Raw genomic sequence first — 21,063 nt, forward strand, 5'->3', positions numbered from 1 at the left:
TCGCTCACCCGGCCGCGCGTTCCGGCGGCGTCGGCGACCTCGGCCTCCAGGGGGACTAGAATCGCCTGCTCCTCGGCGCGCACTTCCGGGGCCCGTCTAGGCAGCTCGGAGGTCTAATCTCGATCGCGGGTTCCCTAGGGGCCGCTGGGGAGCTGGGTCCAGAGCGGAGTCGGGTGGGGGGCCTCCTTGGGCGTTTGTCCTCCTTCCCAAGGAGGGATTGAAGGAGGACGGAAAAGATTCTCTATTTGCCCTTCATCGCCCAAGTGGACTTACGATCTAAATTGGTTGTCTCCTCTTTCTCATCCCCAGTGTCCCGTGTTCACCCCATTTGCCTCCTCCGCTCTGCTCCACCCATCTCCACATTCCTTCTTCAAGATCACAGGCCACGCTGACCCTGCTGGGCCAAAACCTGTTATCTATGCCCTCTGTCCAGCCTGTCCTCCTCTCCCTTTGTCGCTTCAACTCAGCTTCCCAGTTATGCCTGGAGCATATAAACAAAGAGGAGGAACGTACTGGTACCAAAGGGCTGAAAGGGGAAGAAAAGCCGTAGAGATAGGATCAAGATCCAAACACCTACTGCACCTGGAGTACAGGTTTGCAGAGGCGTATCTGATATGCTGAAGCAGGAAAAAAGGATAAGGATAAAGAGGATTTTCCTGCTAAACTCAAACATAACAGCCACCAGTTATGGGGCACTGAAACCGAACATTATCTCATTAACCCTCACAACAATCCCACAAAGTTGATACTTTTTTACTATCGTACATGCCAGAAGCTGCACAGCTAGCGAGCAAACTAGAGGCAGGATTTCAACCCTGGCGCGTTCAAACCAGAGCCTGGCGGCTAACCACACTCGGGAGAGACAGTGGAGGAAGACGGGGAAATGCTGTCTGCGGGACGTAAGCAACTGCGGGAAAGACGCTCGTAATTACGTCCAAGTTGTAAATTTATTAACATGGATGAAATACAAATATAAAAGGGTAACCATTTTCTTAAAGAGAGTGGGATGAGGCAGCAAAATAATTCCAAAATCAATATTTTCGTGTTGATTTGTACAGAGCACCATCTATTTGAAACCATTCTTAAGTCTTGGATTTAACATTGGTTCCTTCATGCACTCGTATTTTGAAGGGAGTGTTAAGACTTGATGCCGCATGATAACGAATGTTAGAGGCGTGTCAGTTTGCAGGAAGTGCCCGTCAGGAGGCAGTTCCTACCACACAGACCACAAATGCCTAGTGATTTCTCTAGTCGTATTTTAAGTTCTCCAAGCTCAGTGTGTCCCTCCCTGGACAATGCTAGTCCTGCACTGGTTAACGCTTGCTCGTTGATTTCCTCTTTTTTAGATTTTATGCTAAGTATCTCTCCTCTATTGTAGCGTTTTTTATATTAGTATTTACATTAAAAACTTCTGGGCATTTAGTATATGACCAGTAGCTTTTACATTATCTCATTTAATTTTCATGCTATTAACAACCATACTGTACACACAAGAAAACTAGAAAGGCTAAGTAAAATGTCCAAAGTCATATAGCTAGTAAAGTTCAAACGTTATGTCTCATTCCAAAGTCATTGCTTTGACTCATCTGTCTTCTTTACTCAGTGGATTGTTTAATGCATCTGATTAGGTTAACTGTATCCACCGGCTACCACTAAATATCATATTGCCTGCCAACTGTATTACTGAATGAATGAAAGGACATACGAGGTTACCTATTTGGACGTGAGAAATTCCATTGCTTCTGAGATAACACCCTACGGGCTTCCTTTGAACTTCGTTCTCAAATCCTCAGTTACCCATGTACTATTTCCTAAGGTGAGGCATTCTCCAAAGAGCTCATTTATTACTGCCTTGAAAATGCCATACTCTTTCCTCTGCAGGCCTTCTGACATGCTCTTTTGCCCGAAATACTCTCCCTGCTCCACTCTCAGCACTCTCCATCTCTAGTCTACCTCTACCCACTCTTGCTCAAGCCAAAAACCTAGGAATCAAACTTGATTTTCCCATTACCCCCTGTGCTCCACCACTATAATATAAACAGAGGTGACAGTAAACCTTGGTAAGGATATGTATCCATTAGTAAGTCCTAGTTGTCAGAAAAATTAAGAATGCATTTGGGTCACTGAGAAATGGAAATATAAATCTAGTGATGGCAGTGGGGGTGTCTTGGCAGAAGGTGGGAATTCGGGAGATTTGACCTGTAGCCTGTCGTTGTCAAAATTGTCAAGCCTGTTTCAAAGGGTGCGGCGGGGGGGTTCTAACTAGCTCCCAAAAGACACTGGGATATTTTCTCCCAGCTTCCCAGAGAGCTCTGGGAGCATTTAGGATCAGCTGCAAACTAATGGTGAATCACTGGGTATGTAACAGGGAACAAAAACTATCAAAGAAAACGTCTCTTCTCTAGGTTCTGGGATGTGTCCGATACCAACATCATGATGATGGAAAGCTTCGGAGTGAAACAGCCCTGACTTTGAGCTTACTGTGTGACCCTACAGGTTTTTCAACCTCTCTACACCTCAGTTCCTCTATAAAACGGAGCTGGTTCCCTTGCAGAGTTGTTGTGAGGACTGTTTGAGTATGTGCATATATACATACATGTGTACGTAGGTAGGTGGACAGATAGATAAAATTAGGTGTCCCAACTATTAGATTTCTTCTCTTCCCTCCCCCATCTTCAAGGCTAAAAAGACTAAGAACACAGACTATACTGGACCAATTAAGTATTAGCAAGCTTAAAGAGACAAGTTACTTGCCCTCAAGGATTATTTTGGTTTCTCATTTTTTAAAATGTTTTTATTTATTTAAAAAATACATTCTGCCTAGCTCTACTGAAACCTCAAACTACTTACCCTTACTTTATGTGCCAAGAGCATCCCAACCGAATAACCCTTTAAACTGTAAACATTCAGACTTTATTCCAGAGGTCTGTGGAAGAGCAAGCTTTGCACCTGTACGAAGGAGAGTGATTTATCCCTGCTGTGAAGCAGGTTTCTAGAAGGAACTGAGTTGCAGCCAGGAAGGTGATTCTAAGATTCCCAAATGCTTCTGGCTGAGGACTTCAGATTTTATTTAAAACAGATTCTCAGAGTACCAAACACACCTTTATTCAAGTGGAAGTACAAAAGCACATTCCTAAACCAAATGCATACATGTGATTTTTACATTTTCTGCTATTTAGAGATTACTTAATCTTCTGTTTCATAATCACCGGAGGTGACTACCCGTGGTCTCTATCCATAGGGTATACATGTTCATAGACAGGAAAATGAAAACATGCATTTTTCATATGCTTTGCATTTAGATCAATTCATTTAGGTCCCTACCGTGCCCTGATGAGATCCTATGCTTGCTGATGGCTAAGAGGTAAAATACTGTGGTAGAACTACCCTAGAGGTTATTAGCCATAAGAGGCTTACAGAGTAAGCAATGAATTTTTATATATTTGTTGAGGATCCCTAGTGAATATTTTAACATATGAATTATGAAAGCCTCAATCGCTGGAACAACAACTAGAATTTTAAATAACACTTGTCTTATTCACAAAATATTTTGATGCTTAAGATGGAAAAATACAATAAAATGCTTTGATATCATCTAAAGAATCATGAACTCTTGCTAGGTGTTATGACAGTGACCCTGAACTCTGGAGCCAACGTCTGTGCTCAGTTTCATCAATCAAAAAAAAAAAAAAAATGTTATTTTATATGGCCTGTAGACTCTAGTAAAATACAAAAAATATGATGTGTAAACAATTCCAAACAGGTAATGAAAAACTGTAATGGTTAAATTTTACAGGCATATCTGCCATTCTTGAAATACTCTCTCTAAAGGTATTACACAAGAACAACAATACCTTTGATGGAAGGCAGCATTATTCCCTTACGAAGATCTCTGATTTCTTAGTATATGTGCTTTACGTTTTGCCCTATCAAAAGCAGACTTGAGCATTCTGCTGGCCTTCAATGGACATATATAAAATAATTCTGAACTTAGACATGCAGAATAGGTGCTGAATATAGCTAGGCTACCACCAGTCTTGTTGGCTTCCTAAGGTCTTTTTCATCTCTTTTAGAAGGCTGTGAATGCTAACACAGCTAAGAACCTGGGTGTCACTTGAAAATGCTGCCTGCCACAAACTCAGGGGAAACAGAATCCTTCATACTCATGGATGGACAGGGTGTGTAAATCCATTTCTTTTAAAGAAAGATACTTTGCATTAGGACAGAAAACACCAAAAAAGCAAGTAGGGGTGGCATACCTGCTGGTGTAAAGCTTAAAACTAGGAAACCATCATTGAAGGTGCTTAAGAGAATGGAGAAATCAATAGGAATCCAAATGTTACGGCTGGAAAGAAATAGGGTCCTCAGAAAACAGCAGGCCTGAGTCTGTTTTGGAGAGAACTTCAGCTGAGAACAGCAGAAAAAGCTAAATGAGAAACTTTCCAGAAGTTGACATGTTTTAACATTGGTGTATCAATGTATCTTAGGGAAGCTGTGAACAATAAGAACGAATTTCAGGAAAAATAAAAATGTTTATAGGCCACATTAAAATAAAAATAGCTTAAATGAGTTCCATAAATAAAGCATACATACCTACTTATAACACCCATTAAATAAAAGAATGCCACGAGAAAACAGAACTGCATTCATCAAGTCACCCCTCTGACTAGATTCTCCTGCAATGAAAAAGACTGGGACTATATATTAACGATTTCATATGCAAATAATAATTCTCCCTTCAATATTTTGATGTTGAATAAAGCCTGAAATATGGTGCTAAATGCTTCCACTTGCATTATATCAAATTCTGGTCTGGTGTGGATATTCTGATGATGAAAAAAGACTTGAACTCCTAGACTTGTCATTTACTATATACCCAAATGACTTCTCTTGGGTATGGATTCTTTGCTGAATGAGGGTTGGAATATGGCTGAACCCTCCACACATACACATTTATTACATTCATAGGTATTCAGCATGAAATGAATTTGATGCTCACAAAGTAGTTTCTTTGACTGAAGGCTTTTTCACGTTTATAGGGTTTCTCTCTAGTGTGTATTCTTTTATGTCGACTAAGACTTGAACTCTGATTTTTCACATTCTTTGTATCTGTAGAGTTTCTCTCTAGTATGAATTCTCTGATGTCTAGAAAGGGCTGAGCTCTGATGGAAGATATTCTCACATGCATCACATTTATAGAATTTTATTCCAGTATGAATTCTCCAATGGTGACTAAGGTATGAAAATAGCATGAAGCATCTACCACCTTCAATGTATTTGTAGGTTTTCTCATTGGTATGGGTTTGCAGGTGTCAAAAGAGTTTAACACGGACTAATAGCTTTCCAATGTTCGTCACATTCAGAAGGTTTCTCTCTGGTGTGAATTCCCCAATGATGAATAAAGGTTGAGCTGGGACCGAATCCTTTACCACATTCAGGACACACACGATTTCTCCCTGGTGTGAACTCTCAGATGCTGAATGAGGCCTGAACTTGACTAAATGTCTCCCCACGTTCATCACATTCGTAAGGTTTCTCTTTGGTATGAATTCCTTGATGGTGGACAAGGTGTGCTCTCTGACTGAGGTTCTTTTCCCATGCATCACAATCAAAGCCTTTTTCTCTGGTGAGGACTTCCTGTTGCAGGACAAGATCTGAGCTATGGTTGAAATTATCCTGATAATCATTACACTCATAGGATTTCTCTTTCCTATGAATTTTGTGATGCTGAATAAGGCATGAGGTTTGACTGAAAGCTTTTCCACATTCATTACATTCATGTGGTTTCTCTCCTGTGTGAATTCTTTGATGCTGAATAAGATGGGAATTCAATCTGAAGTCTTTTCCACATTCATTACATGTATAGGGCTTTTCTCTGAGACGAACTCCTTGATGCTTAATAAAGGTCAACCCACATTCGTTGTATTCATAGGACTTCTCTTCACAATGGACCTTCTGATGTTCAGCTAAGTGTGAGGTATGACAGAAGTCACTGCCACACACAGTACACTTACAAGGCATCTCTCTGTGAACTCTCTGATGTTGAGTGAGGTGTACACTACGACTGAAGACTCTTTCACAAGTGCTACATTTATAAGATTTTGCTCTAGTGTGAATCTTCTTATGCTGAATTACGTCTGAGCTCTGACTACAGGATTTGTCAGACGCCTCACAGGATTTATCAGATGCTTCACATTTATAGGGTTTCTCTCTAGTGTGTATTCTTTTATGTCGACTAAGACTTGAACTCTGACTGAAAGATTTTTCACATTCTTTACATTTGTAGGGTTTCTCTCTAGTATGAATTCTCTGATGTCTAGAAAGGGCTGAGCTCTGATGGAAGATTTTCTCACATGCATCACATTTATAGGATTTCTCAGTGGCAGGAATGCTCTCACATTTATTAAGGTGGGAGAGTTCCATTAAACTTTCCTTATATTCATTACTCTGAAAATCCTGTGTTAGATTTATTTGTTCATGTTTACCAGCTGAATTCTGGTTGAGGCTCATGTCATACTTATCAATGTCATCAACATTCTGTATTCTAAGAACTCTCTGATCTGCATCAAGAGTTGAGTCCAGACTGAAGCTTTTTTCAGGTTCATTACATTCACTGTTCTTCTCACTGGTGAAGGTTTTCTTACTGATTGTTATTTGCCTGAACTCTCTCTCCAGGAAGAGAAATTTCCTTAAGATTTCCTGAAGCCTTTCTAATCTGTCCTCAGTCTTATACACTTCTCTAGTCTCAGGAACTTGGGCAATATCCTTTTTGAGTCTTCCTACTCTCACTTTGTATGAATGTACTTCTTCTGGAATTTTCTGCTTAGGAATCAACAGCTTGTTTTCTTCTCTGGTCTCTCCATCTGATTCAATATATAAATAGAAAATGCAAATGTAATCTGTACCCTGTGCTTAGAAAAACAAAACTTAGAGAGGAGAAAACTAAATAATCTACAATCTACCAGGGTAAGAGAAGTTTATTTACTCTGAAACACAGGAACAAAATCTCAACAGCAGATGGAAGGGCATGAATAGGAGCAGTGAGATAGGATCCAAGTGGTCCAAGGTGTGGTAGAAATAGAGGGCAGGTTCAGCAGAGTAAGAAGATAACCAATTAAGGTGTTTCAATGGAGGTTAACAGGGAACTAGTTCAACAGAATTATAGATAAGCAACTTGAATAGGGACCTAGTACAACTTACGGATAAGGGACGAAATAAGAGTTCATCAAAACTGAAGGGAGAAGGAAAGAGCTCTCCATTCTGGGATACAGACAGAGCTCTTCATTGACTGCCAAAGCAGCTACAGCTTGGCTCAACAACTAGACTTTATTTCCCTACTAATTCATCTGATTGATTCTGCCTTACTCACCTGAGCAGTCATCTCTTAAGACTTCTCTATTCTTAGTTTCCAGATCAAAGACCTGTAGATCTTGTTCCAGCTGGGAGATCCCATCAGGCTTGGAAATTGGAAATCCTGCTCACAGAGAAGGAAATGGGATGTGGCAATTTATCCCCACATACTACACCAGCCACTTTTTCTCTTAATTAATGGCTAATGGAGAGAGAAAGTAAATTCTTAGAAGACATTAGGAAGGCCTGGAGAGTGAGAAGGCCAAAGACCTTCTACAGGGAGTTCATATTTGTGCTCTAGAAAGAGGTGTGCTAAGGGGCAAGTTGATGACTTTTGGGAGCATAAGTATTCACTTAGACATACTCAGGGAATTTGGCATGAGTGTGTACCTGTCTTCACAGAAATTATCATTATCACTCCTCATCTGTTGCCTACAGATGCCTACAGATTACTCTTTGTATTAGACCTGGCCTACAAGTATTAGACCTGGTCAAAATGGAGGTCATCAAAATATAACTCTGCTGGACTGGAGAAAGGTGAATTCTCAAGCACCTGTTGTGTGGTGAGCTAAACTGTAGCAACAGAATCAGTGAAGGCTGAAAAAATATTCCAAGGACCAATCTCAAGAAACAATTCATTTCAGGGCACATGAGGAAACAAATAATAATATGACACATCCTTACCCCTTAGGAGCTTATACTCTTGTTTATTCAACAAACATTTATGGGGTGCCTCCTATATGCAAAGTATGTAGGAGATAAAGAGCCCAAGCAGATAAGGTCCATCCCCTCAAGGACCTTACACTCTAACTGCAGAGACAGATACAAACAACTTACTGTAATATGATACAGTGAGGAAGATGCAATAAAAGTGCATTTTCACACAAAATGGTCTTTCTCTGGCTTGCATAATGGACTGCTAGGATCTCATCTCTTTTAAAGCAAAAGCAAGAGGCAGTCTGCTTCTGAGGCGGGGCAGAACTATTACAGTATCAAAGGGGCAGTTTTTACACATATTCAGCCCATAAAGCTTCTAGTAGCACACATACAAGGTCTAGCTCAAGGCCCTCATCTCCAAAAGCCTTTCTCTCCACTTACTGAATGTCTACAAAATGTATTATGTGTTCCTCTTATCCTGCCATGTCTCTATATAATGAAGTTTACAGATTTTTTAAAACTGTTTTCAGGTATTATCACCCCTACCTGATTTATAAACTCTTTGATAGCAGGGACCATGTACCTTGTATCTTGCACTTCTTTTCATTCATTTATTTAAGAGCTACTCATTGAGTGCCAATTTTTTGCCCAAGTGTCAACAGATAATCAATGTTTTAAAAAGGGCTCTGGGCCTGAAAAGTATGATAAACCAATAGTTGTCCTATGGGATTCCACGTGACAGCTTAAGAGCAGGGAGATCAGAACAGATATAAAAAAGGCATTTACTGTGTTTCTGAATTCCTGTTGGGCATAAATAGAGCCAATTCTCTTTTTGGACACATTTTAGTTAAGGTCCTCCATGTCAAATGAAATAGTTTTGCAAGTTTAAAAAAAGTTAGTATGGCATGACACAGCAACTACTCTGCTCAGAATTCTGATAACATAATTTGCAACTTTTGACAGATATTTATTAAGGTGTTTCTAAGTATTTGATAGTTGAATTTTGGTTATTTACTCTATATCTACACTTAAATCACTTACACACAACAAAAAAGATCATCTTCTTGTTGGATTAGGGGTTTGATTTTAGACACATGTTTAAGGTAACATAGGAAGGTATAGAGAGAATGTCTAGCAGGCAGTTAAGAGATACAAGACTGCAGTTTAGAAGAGAGAACGGGATTTAAGATACAGACTTAAAGTCACTTGTATTATCAAAACATTAAGCTAAGATTCACTAAGCATTTGGTAGGTGCAAAGTACCACACCGAGAGCTTTATAAGCTTTCACTCACTTAATACTCACCATACCTTCAGGAGATAGGAATTATTACTGTACCAATTTTACAAATGGGAAAACTAAGATTCAGAGAGGTTAAGAACATTGCCCAAGGTCATGATAACTGGTGAAGCTGGGGCTCAAACAGACAGTCTTATTTCAGAAACCGGCTTTTAAATAATCTACTAGTAAAAAATAATGACTGTGAATGAAATCCATCCCTTCCTCTAAATATGTACAGAAAGAGAACAGAAGACCAACATAGTGACAATGGAGCAAAAGGTGAAAATAATAAAAAGAACAGAGAAACAGTAATTAGAACAATACACGGAGAGCCAGGATCCAACAGATTTAGAATCATGACGTTTAATTAAAAGGGACCTGAGAGAACATTTAGTGTCAAAGGAATGAAAATCTCTTCGTAATAGGCACAGCCTGAGCAACAGTCAATCTGAGAAAACTCCATTATAAACAAACAATTTGAACACTCTCCTGAAATCTTTGTCTGTATTAAGAAATCTGGTCCATAGCTCCCACCACTTGCTGCCCCTTCAGAAAGAACATGTAAGTAACCAGCACAAGCCAGGTGCTTACGCACATAACCTGATTTAAGCCTTGACACAACCCAGGAAGCAGACATTATATTTTGTTTTATAGATGAAAACGTCATTATAATCGGTTTAAATAATCTGCTCAGTCACAGATGGTAAATGGAACCCACAGTTAATATTCTTTCCTATCTATACTAAGGGTCACAGAAAGCATTAAAGCAGGTTTTCTCACCACTGGCCTGAATGCCTTTTTCCTAGATTTAAGTCAAAAATCTATGCTTTCAAAATATGCATTTTTCCTATCGAAATTTGAAATTTTTCCTATCTAAAATTAATTTTTTATTAAAACATTTTGATTTTTAAAATTGAAACCTTGACAGTTTTCTAATTAGATTTATTTTTAACTTAATCTGATCTTTAAAAATAACATTTAAAATTCACCTCATTGTTTGTTGCCTATACCAGTGCTGTGCTAAGATTTTAGCCATCTGAAAGCTTCATGCTTTTTTTCCTGGTCCTTAATAAACACACAAATAAAATCTCTCCTTAGCAATATTGTTCCTGTGTAGATACCTATTATAATGGAATGTATCCTTTAACAATTTTACTTTTTCTTGAATGTATGCCCTTTCTGCTCCCAAACTGTACAACCTCCTGCCTGTCTGTCCAACTTATTGTGGCCATTTTAAATTACCATCATAGTACAGAGCCATAAAAATATAAAAAAACACTATACGTGGCTGGACTAACTGTCCTAAGGCACAAAACAGTGAAAAAGCATGGGCTTCAGAGTCAGATCTGAGTCCACAGCCTAGCTTTGACCCTGGATGGATCACTTAACTCCTCTTAGCCTCGGGTATAAAACAGAATAATACCTGCTCACAGGGTTATGGTAAGGATTAAATGAGATATATGTTAAGTACTTAGTAACATACTGGTTGCTCAGTAGTGAACTGTGGTAGTGAAAGACATTCTATACAAAATCATTTTTGCCCTCACGACATCAACTTCAAAAAGCAAGGGGTATGTGCCAAACATTCCTGATTTATCAGCTCACTCACCATCCAGTAGAGTTCTGGGAAGCAGCTTTCTAATGCTGTCACCTAACAGGGCACCTGCCACACTGCCCCATGTGAAGTGTAATCCAAGCTTTTTTCCCATTCTTATTATTCTCCAGCACTAAGTCACAGATAACTTCCCTTTGGGTATGACCCCCAAGCCAGTAATTCACTCACTGGCAATAGTATATGCTTCTTTTTAGATTTGGTAATGAAAATTTTTACCTACTTTTTAATTCTTTTACTCTGTTCATACTCTGTATATTTATTACTGTGTAGTGGAAGCACTTAACCAAAAGACCAAAGTTCTGATATCTGTGACAAATACAACTCAGAGCTACTATCATGGGAAAAAGATATGAACTGGAAAACAGGGCTGCTAAATGAGAGACTGAATTATAAAGTCCTTATTTTACAACACCAAACATTAAGCTAAGTTAACTAAGTATATAAACTTAAATTTCAGGTGGAGTTTGCTGAACCCCCAAATATGAAAATTACTTCCTAAAGATTGTAAAAAATAATTACTGAGGAGAGGCTGCTGATTTGGTCACAAAAACAAGTTGAGTAGGAGGGCTTCTTTTACATAATTGTGCCCAGCACGTGTGAGTGTGCATATGTGTCCTGTGTATGTGCAGAGATGACAGAGGAAATGGGATAAAATTCAGTCTAATAGTATGCTGTGCTGTTAGGCTGATTGAACTACTAAGAAGTTTCTTTACTCCAAAAAGTAGACAGGTTAACTGTTGGAAAGTATGTAATTATTAGATATTAACAGTAGTTTACAATTACATATCACTTTACAATTTACAAGTTGTTGAATATACATTCAATTTGACAGCCTGAAGGAAAGACAGCCTTTCCGCTCCATCGAGGAAAAGCTAAGGAACACTTGATCAGGAAAGGTCATATAAACGCATCAATCTGTACAGCCCCACAAAGAATAAACGGGACGAAGGCAGGACCCTGGAGGGGGCCACAGGGATTTAAAGGAAGCAAAAGACTAGAACATTAGAAAGGCCCAGGGGTCTCAGGAGATTTAGGCAACAGAAGGGGCAGGTCATGTTCACTACAGAAAAGGAGGGGCACACAGTGTATGTTCCACAGTCTAAAATAACATGAAAAGATCATAACCGAAGAGCTGGAGTCGAACTTTGTGGTTTCTGAGAACACAAGTCGATGACCACCAACCATGGCTTCTGATTGAACTCAGAATTCAGGGTTCAAAATTCTGGTTGCAACGGAGGGCTTCCTTGGCCCTTTGAAATTTATCAAAGGTCATCTGAGGAGCTGCAATTTTACATGGTGGTGGCATCCTGAGAAGCATCTACTCCATCAATCAAGTGCAATATCTCATAATCGTGGAAAAGGAGTTTCCGAGCGGGGGCGAGCACTATCGATGGGAAGCCGATACCTGGGCCACCTCTTGGAGATTCCTGCTGAAAGGACTGCAAGAGTTTCTCCAGAGAAAGCACTTGCCTGGGTATGACTCAGGGCCGGGCAGGAATTCACACTATGAATCCGGGTGGTGGGAAGGCGGAGAAGTATGCCTACGAAGATCAAAGAGCCAGGAATGGAAAACACACTACAAACCTTCCCAGTGGGCAGGCTGCCTCCCCACAGATAAGAAGACCTCTTTAATCCTGAGTGTAATCAAGGAGACAAGACCACACCCTGGGTGCCACCAGCACAGGCAAAGCAGAAAAGAGTTAGAGAAAAAAAAAAAGAGAGAGAGAGAAAGAGAAAAGAAAAAGCGTGATTAAGTACACACATACATAACAAATAAAAGAGCAGCAGAGACAGGCAAAAAAAGAAAGAGGAGCAATGCTCACACCGAGGGGGAGGCCGACAACTCCCGCCGCTCCTTCCCTACAGCGCCACAGGTCGCCTAATCTCAGCTGCCAACTGCACCATCCAGACGGCAAAGGAGAGACTCGGTCTAAGTCTGAGACTTCTGCGGCTCGGGCGAGGTTACGCAGGATTACCTTCTAGGTGACTCACTGAAATGTACTCGCAGTGAGTCATGCCTTGAAATCAAGTCTCTCAAATTCTGCCTACTTGCAGATGAATTTAGGGATCTTAAGAGGTGAGGGATTATTCAACAAAGACTTTAGCCTATCTTAAAAAAAAAAAAAAAAAAGGCATTTCTTCTTCTGAGAAAAATGGGAAACTCTCAGATACAGGGGCACTGAATTACCAGGAAGGAAAGTGTCTGGCTGTGGGTTGGGAGGCCCTAGAGTCTCTCTCATAAAAAAGGAAAAGACAGGGAAAGTGAGAACTTGCAAAGCACCAGCAAGTTTCCCTTTTCTAACAGGGAACAGATGCCCCACAAAAGCAAGAAACATTAACTGAGGTTAAGGAGTAGAATGTCTCCTCTTGAAACCCCCAAAGGAAACCCACTCCCAGAGGAGACGACCTGAAAGGAGGAGGAATCGGAGGTTCTACGACCGGGGATTTGAGCCACGCTCAGAGACCTCACGCCTACTCAAAAACAAGGAAGTAAAGAAATCCTAAGCAGTAAACTGAATAATAAGAAAGGCAATCCTTACCCAGTGAGACCAGGTTCCCATAATTCTCTAACATCACTTCTCTGTAGAGAGCCCTCTGAACAGGGTCCAGGCATCCCCATTCCTCTCGAGTAAGGTGCACAGCCACATCCTCGAATGTCACAAACTCCTGAAATAACACAGCCTGGCTGCTCTGGGGAAGGAGGCCACCACAGCATCATGGCCAGAGAATGAAGGAGATGACACAGAGGGTCTGCAGGGTGCATTTATGTTGGAAAGGAGGGAGAACAGAGCAGAATCTAGGGAATAGGTTCCACAACCCTTTAACATCTAATAAGCGCCCATGACAGCACCAAGGATAAAGGAAGTGTTTGCTGGTGGTATTGGGGAGATGGAAAGGTGGTTTCTGTGAAGTCCAGGTCTCTGAAGATGATCAGCACCCAACCTGGGGTCTGCTATTAAAAAAAAAAAAAAATTCAGGCAAGGTGTATGGATGGGATGAGGAAAGGACCGCACTCAATCAGCAGCAATAGTCCCTGAGGAAAAGCAGAGGGTTCCTCAGCTCACCTGGTACCTGGCTGTCAGGAGCGCAGCTGCCTGGTCTCCTGGGCTTCCCTCGTGGGGAAGAGCAGGCACCTGGGGGACAGGTGGAGCTGAGGGACGAGAAAGGAGCCAAGAGTGAGAGCAGCCCTTCCCCAGGGCTCCCTTACGAAAGAGAGAGTCAGTGGGACCCTTCCTCACATCAACATTACGGCAAAACCAACGAACGTTTATCGGGTATTGACCATGTTCTGCACCTTCTCAGCACCTGCATGCCCTCCTTACACATGCTTGGACCCGTGACACAGGATTTTATTATGAAATCTCCTATTGTACATTATCCCCACGACATGACATACCTCTAACAGAAGGGTAAGCACTGTTACCCGTTTTGCAAACGGGCAAAGCAAAGCATAAAGATTTGCAGTGACTCATCCAGAGCCATAGTTATTTAGTAGACTTCTGACGCTCTCCCAGACACTGTTCTGCACACTTCATTAAGCCTTTCTTTTGAGACCGGGCACTGTCTCTGCAACCAGCGTGTAAGGCCCTCGGGGATAAGGCACGGCCATCTGTTTCCTCATAATCCTTTCCACACTCTCACGACGCTCCACAGCACTCTACGCACCGCGGCACTCGGCTGGTGCCCCCGACACACAGGTTACTTCAGGCACTGCAGGCGGCCACCGGTAATCTCATACAAACTTCATACACGACAAAGGCCGTACAAGACAGATCAACCTCTCTATATAATACATGCAAATGTTATTCTGTGGTCAACATGTGATATGTATACGTTGTTATTGTATGGTCAATGTGTGATATGTATACATGGGGCTCAACCAAGGAATTAGATGGTTGTTTTCTTAATCAAAATTAGATTAGTCACGAACGCCGCAGTTGCAACAGAATGGCAGCTGGCAAAGCATAAAAGATCAAGGAGGGAAGAAACTAAGTTAAGGGAACAGGGGGGAGGGACAGGCCCTAAATCTAAGAGGAAGTGAAAGCAAGGCAAAGGGCGGTGAGGTGCGGCAAAAGCAGCATTTCTTAGAAATTATTCTGAATGTGGTAACTGGGATGAAGTGAAAGTTGCACGAAGGGAAAACAGCCAGGGCAGAGGGAGCGAAGACCACTCGGCCTATTAAAGAAGGACAGGCTGACCTCAACAGAGGGACCCAGACCAGGACCTAACCGAGTCACGTCTGTGCCGCCCTTCAAGACCTCCCTCTAGGGACCACTCTCTCACTGAAATCCCTGGCCTCTCTCACGCCAGGCCCAGGAGCCCCTCTGCACGCCCATCCTCCTGGATGGAAGTGCTGTCTCCGCCTTACCCCCAGTGAGTCCCTGTTCCATGTCGGTGTCCTGCACGAACTGAGGCTCTGGGGACAGACCCTCAGAGTGGGTCTCCAAAGGCTGAAACTGGACCCTTGGAGATCCTGCTGCTTCCTGGGCCGATATTTCCTCCATCCCTGTTCTGGAGAACAATGACCATCACTGTGGGGGTGAGATTAGGAGAAATTATTGTAACAAGTTAAAAAACAGCCCGTCCTCTTACATCCTCAGGACTTAGCAAAGTATCTTGCACGCCGTAGACACAATGAAACTAGTTAATGATGATTAGCCACCTAAAATAAACAGCAGGAAGAAGAATGGACATTATTCACTTTCAGATATTTAAGAACCAAGTCAAATGGTCCAAGTATGCTGGTTTATTTGAACTCCACTAATCAGGAATTTGTGGAATTTTTTTTAATCAAGGAAACACAATTTAATAGCCTAAAATTTTCTGTGTAAATTGAAAATACTTGACATTTACAAACTTCTTTCAAGGCTCAGGTATGCACCCAGAGAAATATACTAGCTCCGATTACTCGTTATTTTTTTAAAGCAGGCCCCGAAGAATTTTTTGGTAAACACCCTGTCAGCCCACTCTGAATTACTGAATGGCCTTGACCGATAACCAAATTCCACTCTGAGGGGGGGTCAGACCCTTCGATAACTCAGACCAGGTGGGCAGGCCTTTCCCACAGTCCTGACAGTAAGCCAGGGAAGGGCTGCGACTGGAACACGTCTGACTGGTTGTCCTTCACACCCAAGGACGCGGCAGCGCTCCGTCCCCTTTCCACACCCTCAGAAAGGGCCCTCGCGCCCGGCCCTCAAAAGGCCTCGCCCGGCGCTGCCCTCCTCCCACTTCCCTGCTAGGTCAAGACACTGTCCCAAAAGGGCGAAGCGGGCCCCAGAAACCCAGCTCACAGCAGGGCACGGTCACCGGGTCCTGACGGCGGGGCCCTCCGTCCGCGGGGTGTCGGGGCGAACCCTGACTGAAGAGAAACGGGCCCTCGCACCCCGGCCCCGCGCGCTCCTGGGGACGAGAACCGCAGTCAGCCGGGGACAGGAGACTCCTCCTCCTCCCCGGGAGGCTAAACAAGAGGCCGACCCACCGCGACCCCAGAACGCCTTCCGGAGACTCACCAAGCGGAGGGGCGGGCCAGGCAGCCGTCCGGTCGCGGACACCCTGGCTCGCGGGGCCACCACAGCCTTTCGGGGATCGCTCTAGGCCGCTCGGAGGCCGGCGCTTCTCTGTGGTACTTCCGGAGGCGGAGTCCGATGGCTGGGGGCAGGGCGGGCCCCGGATGAGGGCCCCGGATGAGGGCCCCGGGTGAGCGAGTGGCAGTCGCTAAGGCTCGTCTGCGAGGCTTTTGCATCCACGTCCTTCTGCCGGTCTAACCCTCTCTGCTGACCCCTGCTGGCCGTTCTGTAGCCAGTACATCGGTAGTGACCGCAACAGCCCCGGACTTGGGAAGGCGGCCCCGCTCTCCCTTCCCCGGCTCCAGCCAACCTTCGAGACTCCCCGCGGGGTGGTGGCTCTTGCGCGGGGCTGCGTGTCGGGGAGGAGGACGAAAATGTCCAACCTAGTGGTCCGACCTCCGTGAGTCAACCATTCGGGAACTAGCACAGGGGTACAAAATACGCTGATTACAGCCAGGGTTGAAGGCGCTTCGGTTGTATGAGAACCTCAGAAAATCATAGGATCGAAACATAATACGGTTCTTGGGGGAAGGTGGGGGCATTGAGCAAGTTGGAGTGGAAGAGAGACTGGAAAAGAGCTGTGTTCCTGGTGGAAAGACGGGACTCTGCAGAAGGAGGGATGGGTAAAGCACGGTGCACGTGGACAGGCAGGCCCAGGGCTAGCACAGAAGCCCCTAGGGCATTAGGACCTCCTGCATCCTTAGAGAATGTGATGTCCTGTGGTGGGACTAAGTCCGCCAGGGACTGGCAACTCGACTAAAGAATCAAAACAGTGATTTGGAAGGGACTTTAGCTACTACTCCTTTGTTTAAGCTCACAAATCAGATATTACCGTTTAATGATATTTGACGTTTACAGTTAAATATAAGAAAAATCAAGTGTGACATGCTCCATGCTTTTTCAAACTACATGAGCCTCTGGGAGATTCTGATATGCCTTCCCTTTCTCTCCTTGAGTATCTCATGGATCTACAGCAACTTCCTACTAAGACACAATCTCTCTAGGCTATAGTATCTCTGTCCCAAGGGAGTCAGCATCACGGATAGGAAATGCACTGCTTAAAAAAAAAAAAAAAGCACTGCTTGGTCAATTGCTTGTTGGACAGCTCCAGTTAGAAAGTTTTTTGTGTGTTGAACAGAACTATACCTCCTGGTGATGTCCATTGTTCCTGTTGCAATCCCTGGGACAACAGATGACACATTACTTCCTGCTTGTCATTAACAACTTGTTATGAACCAGGTTCGTTTGCCCAATGGGCAGCAAGCCAAACACTGAGAGACTGAGGTTTGCAGCAGAGAGTTTATTAACACGGAAGCCAAGTGAGGAGATAGGAGAACAAATCTCAGATCCACCTCCCTGAAGGTGAGGGGCTTGAGATTTTTATTGGATAAAGAAGCACGTTGGTCTTAGGTGTGGGGTAAGGTGATAGGAGGTCGGGGAAAGGTGAGGTAATCAGTGTTCTGCAAAGGCATATCTGAGTTACAGCCTTCTTAATGGAATGCATGTTCAAAAATGCAGGCACTTAGCATGATCTGAGCTTCGAGTTTTTGGCCCTCTGATGTCAAAAGTTCATTCGTCAGACACCTGCACAGGCCGAGTTTTAGGATCAGTGGTCCCAACCAGTCTTAGCCAGCTTGAACTGGAAAAAGAGCTGACTCCAAGTTTCTGAAAAACAGCTTTAGTCCCTGTTACTATAGCCACTCATATGTCAGAGGTGTTATCTATAGGGGTAGTTGAGGAATCTCCTGGTATATTATCTAGGCTACATGAAGCTTGGAGGGTATGTAACTTGAAAAAAATAATTTAAGCGAGCTTGTTCAGTGAAGGCAGAGGGTTTTTTAAACAAGTTGTTCCTTTAGCTGCTGTTCTGTAAAACAAGCTCAAGAATTGGGCACCATTTCAAGCTCTTCTAATATTCTAGGATAGCTATAAGTTTGAGGTTCTTTCCTGAGTTGCCATTTCCCCAAAGGTTGTACCTCTCAGCAGAGTGTTGCATTTCTACAGCAGAGGTGAACAAACTATGACAGTGGTGCATTTGTGTCTAAGTTTTGCCTGACTCGGGCAGTTTTCTCCAGCGAGAGGTCCTCAGGAGGCACCCATTTAAGAGTCCATGTCCCACCAATAGGCACCAATCCCTAACAAAGGATGGTAAGAAACAGTAGCTACTGTTTTGCTCTTGAGCACAATTTTCTTTCAACCGTTATTCAGATGATGCAGGTGGAAACAACGAACTCACAAAATTTATGATTTTTAACTTAAACTATATTGCTTTAAAGAAAATGTAGGAGCCACTATTCCCAAGGGATTGAACACTTCCCTACTCTTTCCCACATGCCCACCATTGCACTAGGCATGGATAGATACAAAAGAAGGGAACTATCACACCAGAATCGATACATGCTCTGAATATGGGTTTGTCTTCCCTGAGTGCTTTGCCTCCATCCACACCATCATCTGAGGGCTTATAGGATGCCTTATCCACTGGATATACCTTAAACCAAGGAACCCATTTCATAGTCAAGGAGGTGTGACAATGAGCTTGTAACCACAGAATTCACAGTGTTTACTCATCAGCCAGAAACAACTAGCACGATGGAACTGTGGAATGCCACGTTGAAGACTCAGCTAAATTGCTGATACAAGATACAGCACCTTGTGAAGCTGGGCAGCTGTCCTCAATGATACAGTATATGCATTGAACCAATAACATATATATGGTATTGTGTCTCCAATAGAAAGACTACATGGATACAGGAACCAAGGGGTCAAAACAGGAGTGGCCCCTATTACCATCATAACCAGCAACCTATGTGTGGAATTTGTGCTTCCTGTCTCCCCAGTCTAGAGTCTGTTGGGTATGATCCTGATTCTCAGGAAGAACATTTCTCCTAGGAGATACCTTGAGTGTTCCACCAAACTGGAAACTGAAAATGCCACCAGGCCACATCAGTTCCTTGTGCCATTATATCAGCAGGCAAAGAATGGAGTTATTACAAAGGCTTCCTACAGTCCCTTCGACACACAATACATAAATACAAAAACATACCCAGCTGGCTGCACTCAACAACCTACCTTCCTGGATCCTTTAGGGGCTTTAAAGTACGAACAGGGGTGGGAGCATAGGGGAGAAGGCAGATTTAGACAAAGAAGAAAAATACAACATACAACAATGTAATGGCTCTTAGAGATGACTTGCAACACTGGAAGGAAATAGGAGGAAGAATCTGGAGGCAGAAGTTCTGGGAATATGTCTTCAAGGAGGACCATAGGTCAGGGAGCCAGCCAGTGATAGAGGAGCGAAAACTTACTCAAGTGGATTACTGAAGAGTCACAGGGAAGTAGAAGGAGAAAACAATGGCAACCACAGCAAGGTCAAACCTCGCTGGGAATGGAACATTACTCAGGGCTTGGAACATCATTCAGAACATCACCTAGTCGTTGGTAGCCTCTGTAGTAGGTGGCTGTTCCTTTTGGGCTTTCCATTGTTGCCCTCAAATTCATCTTGGAACTTAAGAGCCATGTCACGATCATTCAAGGTCTCTGTTACTGTTTTATAAAAAGTGAAGTTATAGCAAATGCTGTAATTACTGTGATAACATTTTGATAGCAAAAATGCCTCAAATTCGAATTACTATAGTAATTCCATTATTATCACACTCAAAACTCCCTGGAAACATTAGCCAAGCTCAGAATCTTGTAACTATCTAGTATTGGAAAGAATATCTGTTGCCTATCGAACAAATATTTGAAAATACTGTCGACTGAAGAAAAAAAAAAAAAGCACAACCTAAAAGTTGAGAATTATGTTTTATTTGGCAGATAAAATTGAGGACTTAAGCCGGGAAGACAGCCTCTCAGCTCTAAGGGGCTGCTCCGAAGAGGTAAGGGAGAAGCCAGGATATGTAGGAGTTTTGCAGCAAAAACCTCGTAGCCAGAACATCAAAAGATTACTCTTAATTGAAGAAAACCAGAAATTTCAAGTTAATGATTTTAGAGCTTTTCTATATATGGGAAGATGCAAGAGTCTGGGCTCACTGAAATCATTCCTTTGACATGCACCTCAGCTGTCTGGGGCCAGTACCCTGCTCTTCTCCATCCTGAATCCCGTCAGGGTACACAGTTGGGGGCGGCTGCAGTGATTGCTGGCTTGAAGGCCGCGGTTTACTGCTATGGCAGGCAACATTATTCCTCCCCAGGTCCGTTCAAGTGGCAATACGCAATCAGGGTCCCCGGAGAAGCAACCACTTTGGTTTTTGAAACCATCCATCCTTGACTTCACTTTGCTCTACTGTCTACATTTTTGTTTCAGTTCCTCTGCCACAGACACACAATCACCTTATTGTTTGATAATAACTAGAATTATTACGATTACTGCCATCAATAAGAAAAAGTAGGAGAATTGTATAAGTATCTGAGCAGGAGGGTACCGAGGGAAACTTAACCCCCGTTTTCCCGGATGGGAAAAGCGGAGCTAAGACATCCCCAAAGCCCGACCCACGAATTGGGGAACAAGAACCAAAGACCTCCCGCTTTCCTAGAGAGGACCAACCCCACCCCCACCCCCCCACAGACACCCCCACCCCCGACACACAC

At 43.1% G+C, this 21,063-nt stretch overlaps 1 protein-coding gene across 18 annotated transcripts in view; it reads right to left on the minus strand.

The window, feature by feature from the left end:
* Nucleotides 1-20,941, minus strand: part of ZNF655 (zinc finger protein 655) — a 50,338-nt gene extending 29,397 nt beyond the window's left edge. For 6 of the 18 annotated variants that reach the window (XR_014235922.1, XM_082361351.1, XM_082361350.1 and 3 more), the window contains exons 1-2: nucleotides 15,273-15,410; nucleotides 1-202 (exon numbers count right to left, since the gene is read on the minus strand). Coding sequence is in view for 12 of the 18 variants with exons in the window: in XM_082361347.1 (XP_082217473.1) it covers nucleotides 5,470-6,863; nucleotides 7,370-7,474; nucleotides 13,444-13,570; nucleotides 15,273-15,435; nucleotides 16,414-16,646 (2,022 nt within the window). In the remaining 6 variants the exon portion in view is untranslated. The other 12 variants (XM_082361357.1, XM_082361359.1, XM_082361360.1 and 9 more) reach the window with 12 other exon arrangements.
* Between the last annotated feature and the right edge of the window lie 122 nt (nucleotides 20,942-21,063).

Source organism: Balaenoptera borealis (genome assembly GCF_965194805.1).
Source record: "Balaenoptera borealis genome assembly, chromosome: 16".
In the NCBI taxonomy this organism is placed as follows: domain Eukaryota; kingdom Metazoa; phylum Chordata; class Mammalia; order Artiodactyla; family Balaenopteridae; genus Balaenoptera; species Balaenoptera borealis.